The following is a 15,670-nucleotide window of genomic DNA, read 5'->3' on the forward strand; positions in this document are numbered from 1 at the left end:
CCATATATGCTGAGGCCTCATCCTCGACTGATCATTTTCGAGGACATTTTCATTTTTTTACATGGCATCCGGTACAATGCCTCATTTGAGCAACGGTTGTTCTGTCCACTGACTCAAACCAATTAGCATTCCAACGAAGGTGATATACACCCAAGAGTGAATGATCAAGAATATGGCACACACCATTGCAGTAACAATTTATACCAAAGCAACACCTACAGGGCCTCGTCTAGAAAACAAACCCCAATAAGGGTTCGCTCGAGAGGCTGCAGAAACAGCTGCGCCATAGCCACCTGAAACGGCAGACTACATTCCTCCATCCTCTCTCCCTCTTCACGAAGAGCTCATCCTCACACTGGCACATACTAAGCCTCTACATGCATTTCTTGAGGTGCAAAGACACACTGCAGCCCTGTACCACAGCTACATTCTTTCTTTCGCTTTCCATTTATTATGCCACATATCTACACCGACACTGCAACAGCCGAGCACACCCTGCCTCCAGTTATGTCACCATCTCCCACCTAGTTTATTGCAACTACTGTAATCACACAGTGCGTACGCAGAACTTTAAAGGGACATTAAAAAACAAAAAGCAAGTCTGCCTACATTGTCAGTGCCATGCTATAGGCAGTGTCAAACAGATGGGAAGACAAAAGACAGGCAGCGCATGTTGTCTGTCCCTTGAGTTTCCATCTGTTTTGCACTGCCCAAAGCCACGAATCCATACCAACTAGCCTAATTTCAGTGCATGCTACACTGGCCGAGCATGCTTTCAAAGCCAACTTCCCTTTTCATAAACTTTGTGGGTTGTTGTATGGCCGGTTCTTTGGTACTCGGCGAGTCTGAGTAAAATGAGTCAAGTCAATTGTGCATTTCACGTTTCCTGCTTTGTGCTGCGACTTTCTGCACCTAGTGGGTTTGCCAGGACTGATAAGCATCTCATAACTTCAAGGAGACCTGCGTGTGACACTCGCACGTACCTGTACAGTACGCAGGGCACGCAGCACAGGTGGCCGTGCTTCGAGAAGGAAGTCCTTGAGTGCGGGAAACGTGGGCCGGTCAGCGGGCGCATGAGCCCAACACTGGAGCATCAGCTGGTAGACGTCCCCGGGGCAGGCCTCAGGCTGGGGCAGCCGCTCCCCAAGCTGATCGATGCGCTGCAGGATCTGCGCACCACTCAGCCCCACCCAGGGCTCCTGGCCAAAGCTGAACGTCTCCCACAGGGTCACGCCAAACATCCACGTGTCGCTGGCATGTGAGAAGTGGCGCGACTTGAGGCTCTCTGGGGCGCACCACGGGAATGGAACCTGCTTGTGGCCACAGTGGAGCCAAGCACCTATTAAGCTTGCTTGCTTGATTGACAGGTCAACAGACAGATTGACTGATCGAATTATTGCTGTAAAAGGTTTAAGGTTCTAGGACAACACAGGACCTATTAGTGAAGTCGCAGTGGAGGGCACTGCATTAACTTTGACCAGATGGTCGTCTTTGAATGCAGCTAAAGAGGAGTGCACAAGCATTTATGCATTCTTTTTCATCAAAATACGCTCGCCACAGCTGGAAATTCAAAGTGCGGCCTTGTGCTCAGCACGGTATCACATTAACTGACTCACTGTGATTAGGGCAGCAAAATAAGGCATAGTTTTGGCAGTTTCAATACACAGACTAGCCATCATGTAAGAGCCTCATCAACAAATCATGACTATATAACACGTCAATAAACATGTCAGTCAACGCTCGTGTCGTCCATTTCTTGTCTCTCGTCTATGTCGCGCTGCACATATACTAAGAATGTTAATAAAAGACCCAGTGATGATGAAGACAGAACAATTAGTGAATGACATTTCTCCCACACTCCTCCCATCGAAGCCTTGTTTTACAATAAGCAAAATGACCATTTGCTGAGCTTGTGAACAAAGAAGCTTGGTAGAGTAGGGCCAATCCTTTTCCTTTTTCTTTTATTAAAGAAATTTCACCTTAGCCAGCATTGTGTCCTTTATTTAATATGATCTTCTCCTACTGGCCATGACTCCACCAAGCTGTTGATTTCAAACACAAAACTGTTTACACCAATATGTCTGATTTTGAAACTGAGACTTGCCCCTGTTGCAAATGTTCATGCTCAGATGATGAAGGGTTGATCTGTCAAGGGTGTAGCTGTCACTATCACTTTGGAAAATGTTTCAGAGATCTAAGTACATACAAGTCAAAGGTCGAAGCATGGCGAAAGTCATGGCAATGTCCAACATGCAAGTCAACAAAATCTAGAGGTGCTCAGGGTTCCAAATCTAACAGTGACGATGTAGACTTTGCAAGCTTGTTCATGACTATTAAAGGGACACTTAAGTTAAAAATGATTTCTTCTGCATCAGTAAATTACCGTTCTACAACACCAAAAACACCACTCTTACAACGGTAAGACGTTTGGTAAGCCAGAAAAAGCGCAAGAACGAAATACAGGTGGCGACGCCTACTTAAGTTCCCGCACCTGGGGACTGTGATGTCTTGGATTTTGATGGCATCATTTAGGGCATACTAATTATATATAGCGGTACAGATTGACTACATTGTGTTCTAGAGGAACCAAATATTAAACATGGCAAGTTTCGAGAACCTTTATTCAGCCAACGCGGCCCAAATGCAAAAACATAATTTGGAATCCCCGACTTCACGCTAACGTACCGGCGCTGGGGTTTTGGCGCGAAATTCAAATACTCATACTTGGACCTTCATTTTCTCATCTAATAAACAAACTATTTTTTTTTAATGACTGCCTGCAGGGTTCTCAAACAATGCTTCATTAGTCTAAACTGATTTACTGTTTTGCTTTAGTGTCCCTTTAATGAAAAGCTTGATGGACTCTTAAGACTTAGGGACACTGAGGAAAGCATAGAGGAATGAGTAAATATGAGGTCTAATTAATATGATGAAATTCTCAATCATATCTGCCACCAGGATAAAAAGCAGTAGATATAAAGTACAAAGTACAGAAGATAGAAAAGCATGTTGCAAACCTTGCGTCAAATCATGTCATACAGGAGATTAATGGACGCGAGTGGCACTGTAGGAAGTTAAACTTAATTCCAGTGTCCCAACATGAAAACACTTTGCTTAAAGGTGAGCAAAATAGCTCGAAAAATGAGTTTGCCTCAACTTACCGACAAAAACATGTCGATACACAGACAGCGAACTGTTCACAACAAAGTGCCCGAAATTACAGTTTATTTCACAAAGCAGTCCGTGAAGAAAGAACTTTCGAGCAATAGATGTGCTGAAAGAATGAAGGCTAACACGAAGGCTAACAGAATTTTACTTGGAACGACGAAAACTTGGGCCAAGGACCATGGCTACAAGTATATTGTAACGTAGATTGAAGCTGGAGTCTTACAAAGTAGACGCTTCTCTTTAATGGCGGGCCAGGAGAAGAGCATGCAGCCTACATGCTTCATCGTCTTTCATGGCGCCGACCTTTGATCGCGCCGTCCCACGGTGCGGGAGCCCCACATCACTGTGTCAATTGCCCCCCCATGTGAAAAACGACCGTCTCAGTCGCGTCAAAAAGTTCTTTCAGCGACTACAAGAAATGGAGCTCCCCAGGTGCATTTCGGCGTTCACATATGCACATAGTAGGGTTTCATGCGCACTACATGAACAACTTCAGCATGAGGACGACGACGGAGCGAATCGGAATCAGAACTGCAGGAGACGACTTCGTAGGTCACGTCACTGAGGCGGCATGTAACCTTGTAGGGACCAAAATACCGGCGGAGCAACTTTTCAGAGAGTCCACGGCGACAGATGGGCATCCAGACCCACACGCCGGCACCGGTATTGTAATGGACGTCGCGTCGACCCTGGTTGTATCGAAGGGTGTCGGTATGCTGCTGGCTCCGGATACGATGCCGGGCAAGCTGGAGTGCTTCTTCAGCTTTGTGTGAACCCTTTTATGTGTCCGCTGGTCGGGCCATTATCAGCCGGAGGTAGCATGGTGTCAAGTGTTGACGTGACGTGGCACCCAAACACAAGTTCAAACGGCGTAAACTGTGTAGTCTGCTGTACAGCAGTGTTATACGCGAAGGTCACGTAGGGTGAAATCTCGTCCCACCTCTTGTGCTCTACGTCGACATACACCGAGAGCATATTAGCCAGCATTCTGTTCAGACGTTCCGTTAATCCATTGGCTTGATGGTGATACGCAGTGCTCTTGCAGTGAGAGCTATGCGTCAGCTGGAGAACGTCCTGCATAAGTTCGGCTGTAAAGGCTGTACCGTGGTCGATGATGAAAACAGACAGAGCACTATGTCGTAGGACGATGTGACGTACAAAGAACTTGGCCACTTCATAGGAGTTTGCTTACGGAATAGCTCCGGTTTCGGCGTACCGGGTTAACTAGTCTGTAGCGACGACTATCCATCTGTTGCACGAGAAGGTCACTGGGAATGGCCCAAGTAGGTCCATTCCTATTTGTTAGAATGGTGCTTAAGGAGAATCCACAGGGTGGAGAAAGCTAGATGGTTTAACTGGTGGTTTCTTGCAGCGCTGACAATCGCAGCAGGTCTTCACATACCGTTACACAGAAGAAAAAAGCCGGGGCCAGTAATACTCCTGTCGTATCCTTGCTAATGTCTTAGCAAATCCCAGGTGTCCCGCGCATGGCTCATCATGGCAGGCTTGCAAAATGTCTTGGCACAGCACCGATGGCACGACAAGGGGGTACGTATTTAGACCGCTTCCGCAGTTTTTCCTGTAAAGGACGTTGTCATGCAAATAGTACGATGATAAGCCGCGCACGAGCGAGCGGGGTAAAACACCTTCAACTCCTTGAAGGTGCTCGATCAGTGGCAGCAGCTCAGGGTCAGCGTACTGGTACTCAGCCATCTTTATGGCATCGATAACGCCGACAAATGGCAAGTCATGGTCAGGGTCCGACGACGTCATAAGGAGTGGTGCGGGTGACAAACAGCCAGCGTCGCTGTGCTTCCTTCCAGAACAGCAGACAACTGTAATGTCCTACTCCTGGAAGCGCAGGCTCCAACGGGCTAGTCTGCCTGATGGATCCTTGAGGTTGGCAAGCCAGCACAGGGTGCGGTTGATCGCTGACAGCCTTAAAGGGTCTACCGTACAAGTAGGGCCAGAATTTACTAATTGCCCACACAACCACTAAGCATTATTTTTTAGTGGTTGAGTAGTTTTTCTCAGCCTTGGTGAGACTGCAGCTTGCATAAGCAATGGTGCTAAGCAACCTGCTTGCCACTGCACAAGAACTGCGCCGAGACCTGCATTGCTGGCGTCAGTATGAATTTCAGTGTCAGCGTCTTCGTCGAAATGAGCAAGTATTGGGGCCGCTTGCAAACGCTTGTGCAATTAATTGAATGACTGCTGCTGCTCGTCCGCCCAAATGAAAGGCACATTGTCACATGTAAGCCGTGTCAGAGGCTCAGCAATTCTGGAGAATCCCTCAACGAAGCGCTTATAATATGTGCACAAACCAAGGAAGCGTTGCACAGCCTTCTTGTCTGTGGGCGGTGAAAACTCGGCGATGGCAGCTAACTTGTCGAGATCTGGTCGGACGCCTGTAGGACCAACGACGTGGCCAAGAAATTTGAGCTCTTGTGACCCAAAGTAGCATTTTTCAGGCTTGATGGTGAGGCTGGCAGTATGGATCGCAGCAAGGACACTCTCGAGTCGTGCCAGATGTTCGTCAAATGTGCTCGAGAACACGACAACGTCGTCTAAGTATATGAGGCAGGTTTGCCATTTGAGTTCAGCAAGCACGGTAGCCATCATCCGCTGAAAGGTGGCAGGTGCGCAACAGAGACCGAAGGGGAGAACTTTGAACCCATAAGCCCGTCAGGTGTCACAAATGCTATTTTTTCATGATCCTGTTCATCAACTTCGATTTGCCAATACCCTGATTTAAGATCCAACGAAGAAAAACACTTGGCATGTTGTAGATGATTTAATGCGTCGTCGATGCGTGGCAATGGATAAACATTGCACTTGGTGACATGGTTCAACTTTCTGTAATCTACACAGAAGCATAGTGTGTTGTGTTTCTTTCTGACTAACACCGTAGGGGAGGCCCACAGGCTTGTGGACGGCTGGATCACGTCGTCTTGGAGCATCTCTTTCACCTGATGCTTGATCACTTCCCTTTCAACTGGAGACACTCTGTAAGGATGCTGACGAACAGAACATGTGGACTCGTCCGTAATAATGCGGTGCTTTGTGATGGACATGCGCCGTACTTTGGATGATGTTGAAAAACAGTCCGCAAATTCATTCACGAGACTCAGTAGATGGTCTTTCTGATGGGCTGGCAGAGCAGCGTTAACGTGAATCCGTTCTATTAGGCTGAGTAACTCAGATTGCTGAGGCGATGCAATTTCCAATGTGGCAATGTAAGTAACATCAATGATTTCGCAAAGGAATGCGATTGTCGTTCCTCGCGGTACGTGCCGATACTCGTTGCTAAAGTTTGTTAGCAAAATGACTGAACATTGGTCTCGCACCTGAAGAAGCCCTCTGGCTATGAAAATGTGGCGGGCAAGAAGCAGGGGGATGTTTGCCTCGGCAATTCCTTCGGCGGCGTCCTCCATGTCGCATTGGACAAGGGTAAGCACACTGCTCTTGGGTGGCAACGTGACGCGATTGTCAGCTACGGGAAGCACGATGTCACCATTATTGTTCGCTATGGCTTGCGTAGTAGCGAAGCTGACTCTAGACTCTTGCAGGTCAATGATGGCACCATTCGCCTGAAGGAAATCTATTCTGAGTATAAGGTCCTTTGAACATTCAGGAAGAATGAAAAAGTCGCTGATGTATGTGAAGCCTCGAATGTTGACTCGTGCCGTGCACCGACCCATTGGAATTATGAGGTGCCCTCCTGCAGTACGAATTTGAGTTCCGGTCTATTGCGTCGAAACTTTGTTCAGTATACGCGCGAGGTTCTGGCTCATAACAGACATGTCCGCACCCATGTCGATTAAAGCCATGACTTCATGGTCATCTATGGTAACTGGTACGTCACAAGATACTGACGCCGAACTACACTGATTTCTCTCCATCTCAATTACGTCATATCGCGGTCGTCGTAGTGGAGGATCTTCAGCGTTCGCAACGTCAGCGACCTCACCTGTACAGGCCGCTGGACTCAGTTTTCACGAGAGGCAGGGCTGAGTGAGCAACGCCTTGTTGCGCTCAGCGTGAAGAGGGGGCTGGAAGACCTGTTTCGTGCGGGTGACAGTGACTAGAGCTCACGAAGTCGTGGGGAAAACGAGGTACTGGCGTACGCGAGGTAGGCCTCAATCTCCAGGGGCCGTTCACCATTGCGCGGGCACGGCGCATTCACTGAAAATCCATGGAGCCCAGCTCGGCGGTAAGGACATGCCCGGTAGAAGTGATCGGCTTCACCGCAATGAAAACACAAGGGCCTGCGTTCTGCAGTGCGCCATACATTGCTCTTGCGAGGTGGTCGTGTTTCAGCCATGAATGGCTTGCGGCAAGGCCTGAAGTCGCCAGTCGCTTGTTCAATGGGCGCGCACACCATGAAAGTCCGGGACGTCGCTCACACCGTGAAAAATCGAGGTTTACGAACTTTGCGCAGCTTCCGCATACGACATGCGAGGCTGTGGCTGCCGTACCTCGTGCTGTGGTGTCTCACTTAGCTCTGGGACTTGGACTGCCTGCCTAATTTCCTCCCAGACGACCTCAGACAGAGCGAGTCGCTGTACCGGTGCCGGAGCCACCTGAAGCTTTTGGAGCTCTTCTGGAACAACAAGCCTAATGAGCTCCTGCAAGGCATCGGTATTGTCCAAGGGTAGCGAGAGGGTCACACGACAGGGTCGACACGTCGCGGTTGTACTGCCTTGTTCGCTGCTGCAGTGCCTTTTCCATTGATATAGCTTCCACGAGAAACTCTGCAACGGTCTTTGGTGGGTTGCGTATTAGGCCACCGAATAGCTCTTGCTTGACACTGCGCATTAAGTTCCTGAGCTTCTTCCGGCATGGTCAGATCTGCGCGTTGGAAAAGTCAGCACATATCTTTGACAAACATTGCGACGCTTTCATTCAGCCTCTGTACTCTCGCCTGAATTGCAGATTCAGCTCACTCCTTGCGATCGAGGCTGGTGTATGTGCTGATTAGCTGCCGTCGGAATTCGTCCCATGACAATAGGACCACCTCACGGTTGTCAAACCATGTCCGTGCATAGTCCTCGAGGGCAAAGTAGGCATTGTGTAGCTTCCGCTCTAGAATCCAGCCATTGAATTTTGCGACACGCTCAAAGTGATTGAGCCAGTCCTCAACATCCTTGAAGGTGTCCCCATGGAAGGACGTGGGGATTCGCGGCTGTTTAAGGACAACCTCGGTTGGTGCGGTTGAGGAAGAAGACAGAACCGATGTACTCATCCTTCTGACTCGATCGGGTAGACTTGACCAGGTGGCAGTCCTTGAAATCGATGGCTTGTCCATACATGAAGAGGAGTCAGCTCGGCCGGACTTCGTACTGGGCTTGTAGACGGTGTTCGATATGGGAGTGGTCGCATGTACCCAGCACCTCCACCAGAAAAATGTAACGCAGATTGAAGCCGGAGTCTTACAAAGTAGATGCTTCTCTTTAATGGCTCTCTGCATGCTCGTGCCAAAGCTGCAGGGCACGTTGTCTCCATCATCTTCTTTACTCACAAAGCTCACGCAAAACCGTGAGCTCGCAAGTCCTTGATGATGTGTACACGGCAACTTAGCGCACATCATGACACCTTCAGAGCGACGCGGGCAGTAGAAAGGTTTTATTTTCTCCACTATGTGCCACCCGTGCTTTCAAACTTCAGTAGTTTGGTTATCGCGTGGTGCTGCACTGGTTTTTCTGGCTTGCGAGACTCATACAAACTGCAAGCAGCAGAGAATGCCTCATTCCTGTGGTGTCGTGGGATTCCTGAACAGTCCACGTCACATGACCAAGAGCAGCCACAGCATTGAATGCGGTGCTCTGTCTTGACTTGGCTTCTCCATGGCCGTGCGTTTGCATTTTGAGCACAAAACCACAGTACCGTCTGTCGGGTGTCGTTTTACTCAACGACGGCAGTAAAGGGCGGTGTGGGCGTATGCAACGTCACCACTCTCCGCTTGGGGGCGGGCGATTTGAATTGCACTAAAGGTGTGCAGACCCTCGCAACAAAATTTTCTCGTAAGCTAGGTCTATTCTTGGCACAAAACAAGTGCTGAAAGGCTTCTGGAACGGTATTTTAACAGTCCACGTCGACTTAGTGATAGCCTTCAGTGTCCCTTCGAAGGAGCCCTGCAACACTTCTTGAGCATGGCAATTAGATCAGACAATGCTTCCTTGAGCACCCGAACCAAATATTACTCCCTTGCATGCAGCGGGGAACGTATAGCATCGCTGTAAATATTGGTCATCGTCAAACCCCTGCCATCTAAACTGCACATGATAATGCAATGACGTCCTTGAGCAACTGTTGACTGGATGTGTGAAGATGTCACGAGCAATAATGAATTTATGAACGGCCACAAAAATGTCTGCAATAGTAACAATGTTCATGACACATTATACAATAAAAATTTCAAGATACGACTGTGTTCAAACTGTCAACATAAAAATTCAGTTTAGTACTCTCCGGTATTCAGTGGCTGTCGTTTGGTCGAGTTGTGCCGGCTCCTCCGCAACTCCAAATTGTGGTGCCCCTCAAGTTTTGCAGAGCGCTACCGCAGTGCTCATCTGCGTGGTTCAGTGTGTCCTTGTTTTTGCGTGCTGATTTTGTCCCCATGTAGACTCACTTGAATACAAGTAGAAATGCAGCATCAATGCAGTGGTTTTCTGCAGTTGTGAGAGTTGCGTGAAACACACTTCACAGTCTTTTACTCAACATGGACGGGAAACTGCAATGCTGCTGCACAGTTGCTGGCTGCTAAATTTTATTATTTAGCATGAAAACACATATACACTTGAAGAAGAGGAAAGGGAGAGCACGGAGTAGGCTGGATAGGTGGTGATGGCGATAAAAATGCACTGCACTGGTTACCGCAAGACCTGTAGCTTCGGCAAGCCTGGTTAGAGTGCCTGGAGAGTGTCGCCTGTCCGCGTTTCCTAGCGCAGTGGTGCATCAACGTATGGGTCAAAGCCCATGTCAGCCATAAAGCGCTTTAGCCACCGTTGCAAGACAGGTTCCATCATCACTTAAAGGGACTGACCACTGGCCAAATGTGTTGAGATGTTGATGGAAATGAAATGACCATGATTTATAGTGACAGAATCCGGCACGCTGTTTGCGATTTAAGTAGGAATTATAACTTTAAGTTTGCAATGAAAGCCTCAAAAACCAGTAAGTAGTGAGGCCTGGCAGTGAAATTTGGGTACTTCGAATGTATTCTATAAGATTAACGTTTCTAAGTCAACTGTCATTAAGTGCAGCATAATTATTGCTTAAAATTTCAGCTGGTATATTATTGAACACTCGCGCATTATTCTATGCTTTGGAAATCAAAAGCGCACACATGGCTATGACAACACGCTGAAGTGCATGTCCCGTGTAAAAGCGTCATTTCATTTTCGATCCGATTGTTTTCGTTTTGACTGCTTAAATACCAAGGCAGTTGGACAGAAAACCATGAAAACATGTAGCTATTGTCGCAGAAATACTTGTAACAGTTCTCAAAACATGAATCGCAGGAACGACAACTAGATAAACAAAATACCTTCTCACAGCTACGACCGCACCTGTCGTCTGTCTTCCACTAATGCCGGCGTATAATCGCTATCGCGCTCACCTATCAGCATTTTCAACATGCTTCCAGTGGACGACTACATGCGCACTGGAGACCAAAAAATCCTTATAAAAGGTGTTCCATGGCGCTTTCTGCATTGCCACTTCACGATTGGACACCATGACCAGTAAGCTTTCCATTGCACTAAAAAAAAAAAATAGGTGGCATGAAAATTGGTTGTCAGTCCCTTTAAGCAACACAACTGAACCCATGCAGCGACTGGCACAGTGTGCACCATGGCCATGGACCAAGCCCTGTGCAATTTGCTTGACCGACTTTAAATACATTTAACGGCTTAACCAGGTTTACCCCAATAGCTAGAGCAATAGTGCTTGCCAATGCAGTATGTAAACCCTATAGTAACTCAACCATAAGTTGAAGGATAGCCTCCGAGTTTAATATGTCATCGGCACCAAAATTGGAATTAGCGTCTTCTATGTGAACATCCAAAACCAAATTTAAACTGACCGCCACTGTAACATTCAGTGGGTGGACCACTGCGGGTGCTATCCCGTTCCACTGTAGCCTCCGAAGTGCAAGCTGTTAAGCAAGGAGCAAGAGCGCAGCGAAAGGTATGAAAGGCGATCTTTGAGTACCAATAACTTCACTTCTACAGAATGCATTGAAATACCCTTTTTTTGCTACAAAATATTTCTAAAATTTAATGTCCTTTAAAATCAAGTGCATTTCACAACACTGATCAAATGTGTTGCAGGGATCCTTAAAAAAATTACTTCATTCATCCTGCACACCAACCTGATGATGCTTCTAATCTATTTTCGTCATCAGCCCTGTTGGACAAGAAGAATAATGAATCAAGCATTGTTTGACAATGTATCCAAGGTGGATGAACTATTCAGAGGTAGACACAACAGTTAATTGACTATTCATCATCACAGTTGCAAACATAGTTGCTGCTCACGACATACGGAGAGGACTTCAACAATGCAAGATGAGTTTGCAGAAATGAGATGGCAAACCACAACACCTTACTAGAGGTGACATGAATGTATCATTTGCATTGGCCACATGCTGTTTATGCAAGATTATGTCCTTGCTTCTGTTGCTCCATGAACTGGGGACAAGCATAACAAAAGCACAGGTTACAACAGAGTCTCTACAATACAAACATGGAAGATGGAAGTCCCAAATGCTGCGTTTCTTTTTTTTTTTTCGAAACTGATTAGTATAACGATTCCATTTGTTTCGGTGTCTTAGCCAATACTTTACTATCCCTAACATTTATGAATTTCAGAAATATGAACACTTTTTGTTTTGCACATCGAGACGCGTCATATTACCGATCGAGTATCCGCTGTAATGGGAAATTCGCTGCAATGAATGAATGAACGCAAGGGCGCACCTTCTTCTGCTCGGCCATGACATAGCAGTCCTCGTGACTGGGCAGGGCGCGCATGAGGCCGAAGTCGCCGATCTTGACGGCGTTGGCGGCCGCTAGGAGCACGTTGCGAGCAGCCAAGTCGCGGTGGATGAAGTGGCGCGACTCGAGGAACGCCATGCCGTTGGCCACCTGCACGGCGTACTCGACGAGCCGGGACACCGGCAGCCGGCGGCACTGCTTGCGCAGGTAGTCGCGCAGCGAGCCCAGCGGCGCCAGCTCGGTGACCATCATGAGCGGCGCGCTGAGCACGACGCCGAACAGCTGGATGAGATTCGGGTGGCGCAGCTGCTGCATCGCGTTCACCTCCTTCATGAAGTCCTCGAAGGCGCCCGGTTGGGACAGGGCGTCCTCCTTGAGTATCTTCACGGCCACGGGAATTGTGCGGCCGTCCGGGGCGTCCCACTCGCCGCGCACCACGACGCCGAACGAGCCGTCGCCCAGCTTGCTCGCCAGCGTCACGTCCTTCTCGTTGATCAAGCACGTCAGCGTGCTCAGGTCGCCCGTTGGCGAGGCCCCGATCACGACCGACGATCCCGGCTGCTGTTGCTGTGGCGAGGACGAGCCCCGGGCCTTGACGCCGACGGGAAGCAGACGGTTGAGCAGGTTCCGCTTCCACTGGGACGCGCGGTGCTTCTTGACCGTGTCGAGCAGACGACGCGCCGCGGGCTTGCCCATGCCAATCTTCTCGAGGTCTTCGGTCTGGACGAAGTCGAAGTGGCGCGGCCGCGTCACCTGCAGCTCGTCCCGGATCTTCATGAAAAACTGTTCTAGCTGCACCTCGCGCAGGATCTCGTAAAGCCATTCGACACCCGCGTCCTCGCCCGCCGCGGCGGTGACGCCCGGGTCCGACGACCCTGCCGACCGCCGCAGCGTGCTGCTGCCGCCGCCTAGACCGCTGGCACTCATGCTGATTCTTGCGGCCCGTTTCCGGGGTGCCGACTTCCTAATCGGGTCCGTGGCTTACATAGTGAGCGCAGAACGGGACCATCCGCCATGAAAGTATCCGCGGTAGCTCGTCCGACCGCACACGATCGAGGCCAGCCGTCAACTCGCGAGCGCTCTAAGCCTCGCTCCGGCGGTCGTCCCCTGCGACATTCAATTGTGGCTGGCAGCGTCGGCAGCGTGCCTCAGCAACCCCTTCTCGGTAACCCAGCAGGCAAGAAAGAGAAGTCCGTACGTGCCCTACCGTGTTGAAGCAAGCGGAACATCCACTGTCCGTCCGCGTCACGACACAACCGCGTTTACGTACGCTCGTTCGCTCTTGTTTTGACGGGAGCCAAACACATGCGTCACATGACGTCACAGCAGCGACAATGGCGACGCAATATCCGCACTGTCGGAAAATAACGGAGAAAAGAAACTTCCTTGCTATTCAAACAACAACATAAAGCTTTTAGAGAGCTTCGTTAGTTCATGTTAGAGTTCACCGGAACCCTATTATGTCGCATACACAACTGTACAATAACGCATTGGTTCCATCAACATAAAACAAGAAGTGACGTTTGACCGTGCGAATTGCTCTAGGGCGGAGTCACGTCTAACGTCGAAATAGCAGCAAGTAGTTCCGAAACGGTCTGCTACAACGCGATAAATAGAAACCAAGCTCACGGAAAACTCATCGCATCGCACCTGCCTGGAACGCATATTTAGCATGCAGATCAAAGCAAAAAGTGTTCAATCAAGGCAATTTTATCTCTCCACTAACCACGATAGTACAAACCAAAGCTCGAAACGGCCACTTTTTCTCGCAAAGGAAGATTGACGGGGATAGTAGTCTCGAACACAGGGAACCAACCGAAACCACGTGTACTCTCTCTTGGGTTAGTGCATGCATTTCCAAGTCAAAGAAAATATTTCCGCGCTTCCCCGCTTAATAGAAGCGCGCGCTGCAGTCGAATTCCCTAGGAGGCTTCTACATATGCGTTCCTGATGCAAGCTTATCGCTCGAGCATAAAGGCGGCCGTGCTCGGTGAAAGTGTCCGGACGGTACTATGACGAGACGAATGAGAGAAACATCGCTGTAAATGTCATTTTGTAAAGAAAACAGTTCACTTTGCTTTATTTTATTTTTTCCCTACCAAATTCAGTGCTACACTCAAAGAAAAGTTAGCACCTTTTTGGGCAATATTATTCCGGCGTCCCCAACTAAGGCACGTGCCTTACAATCATATCGTGGTTTTGGCATGTTAATCCCCAGAATGTAATTTTTAATATCGTGGGTGGCTTACCTATCCCCGGACAATGATTAATCGCTAGGTAGCTTTTTGTGTGCCTTTTCCTTCTTTAACGCTGCACGCCCGGTACTTCCAGCAGATCGCGAACAGTTCTGGCCAACAAAAATCGGGGCCCTCGATTCCCCTAGCGTTATCAGCGCGTCGCATACATCATTCTTGACTGGAGAGTATACCGAGCCCAGAATTTTGAAGAAAGGAAACGCACGCAAGACATATGACGATTGTTGATTGAAGACAAGATACGCCTCAACGAGTACGAGCTTTTCTTTAGATATGCACTCTCACAGCACGGCGGAGGTAACGGCGCGCCGCGCCTCGAGTGTCCTTGTAATTGCTGTCACAATAAAAGAAAAAAAAAATTATGGGGTTTTACGTGCCAAAACCACTTTCTGATTATGAGGCACCCCGTAGTGGAGAACTCCGGAAATTTCGACCACCTGGGATTCTTTAACGTGCGCCTAAATCTAAGCACACCGGTGTTTTCGCATTTCGCCCCCATCGAAATGCGGCCGCCGTGGCCGGGATTCGGTCCCGCGACCTTTTGCTCAACAGCCCAACAACATAGCGACTGAGCAACCACGGCGGGTCCAGTACAAGAACCTGCGTTATCTACGCTGTACACGCGGTCAGTCTGTATTAACATACATATCAACACAAAAGTAGGCTGGGCCGAAATTAACTCATATTACGAAACACGGGTACGTGAACCGCTGTCCAAAAAATAGACATTAAAATGAAGCTGATTAAAGCAACAAAAATTCCTTGTTTCATATGACAATGTGGTCGCACATGAGCATTACCCTCATGCGCGGATCCGGAGGAGATGTCCAAATGTCCTAACCCCCCCCCCCTCGCCTGGCATTGATTCGTGTCACCGGTAGGGTGGTTCAATTTGCTTAGAAATTCATCAATTTAAATAACCAATAAACGAGATAGTGAAACCGAAACAGGTAGCTGCTTCGCGTGACGTCACGATGAGTTGCTGTCGTCAAATCCTACACTACCATAATGTAAACGCGCAGTACACGTGGCGCTAACGCCAAAGGAGCGAAGCCGATGATGCCTCCTGACGACCAAGGGAGCTTTTACAGATCTTCCGAACAATATAGACAGCGGTGATTTCAGCGACAGTGGCGGTGTAGTCTCCGACGTCACAGAAACAGGGTGGCCAGTAAAAAATCATGAGTCGGGAACAGAACCAATCATTGAAATTCGTTTTCAGGAATGCTAAATTACTTGCAGCCATAT

At 48.6% G+C, this 15,670-nt stretch overlaps 1 protein-coding gene across 1 annotated transcript in view; it reads right to left on the reverse strand.

The window, feature by feature from the left end:
• Ack (activated Cdc42 kinase) overlaps window positions 1–15,221 on the reverse strand; it is a 116,519-nt gene extending 101,298 nt beyond the window's left edge. The window contains exons 1-2 of the mRNA XM_055066337.1: window positions 12,150–15,221; window positions 984–1,310 (exon numbers count right to left, since the gene is read on the reverse strand). Of these exons, the coding sequence (XP_054922312.1) occupies window positions 984–1,310; window positions 12,150–13,094 (1,272 nt within the window). The 5' untranslated portion in view covers window positions 13,095–15,221. The remainder of the gene's footprint in view (window positions 1–983; window positions 1,311–12,149) is intronic.
• Between the last annotated feature and the right edge of the window lie 449 nt (window positions 15,222–15,670).

This window comes from Dermacentor andersoni, chromosome 6, assembly GCF_023375885.2.
Source record: "Dermacentor andersoni chromosome 6, qqDerAnde1_hic_scaffold, whole genome shotgun sequence".
In the NCBI taxonomy this organism is placed as follows: Eukaryota; Metazoa; Arthropoda; class Arachnida; order Ixodida; family Ixodidae; genus Dermacentor; species Dermacentor andersoni.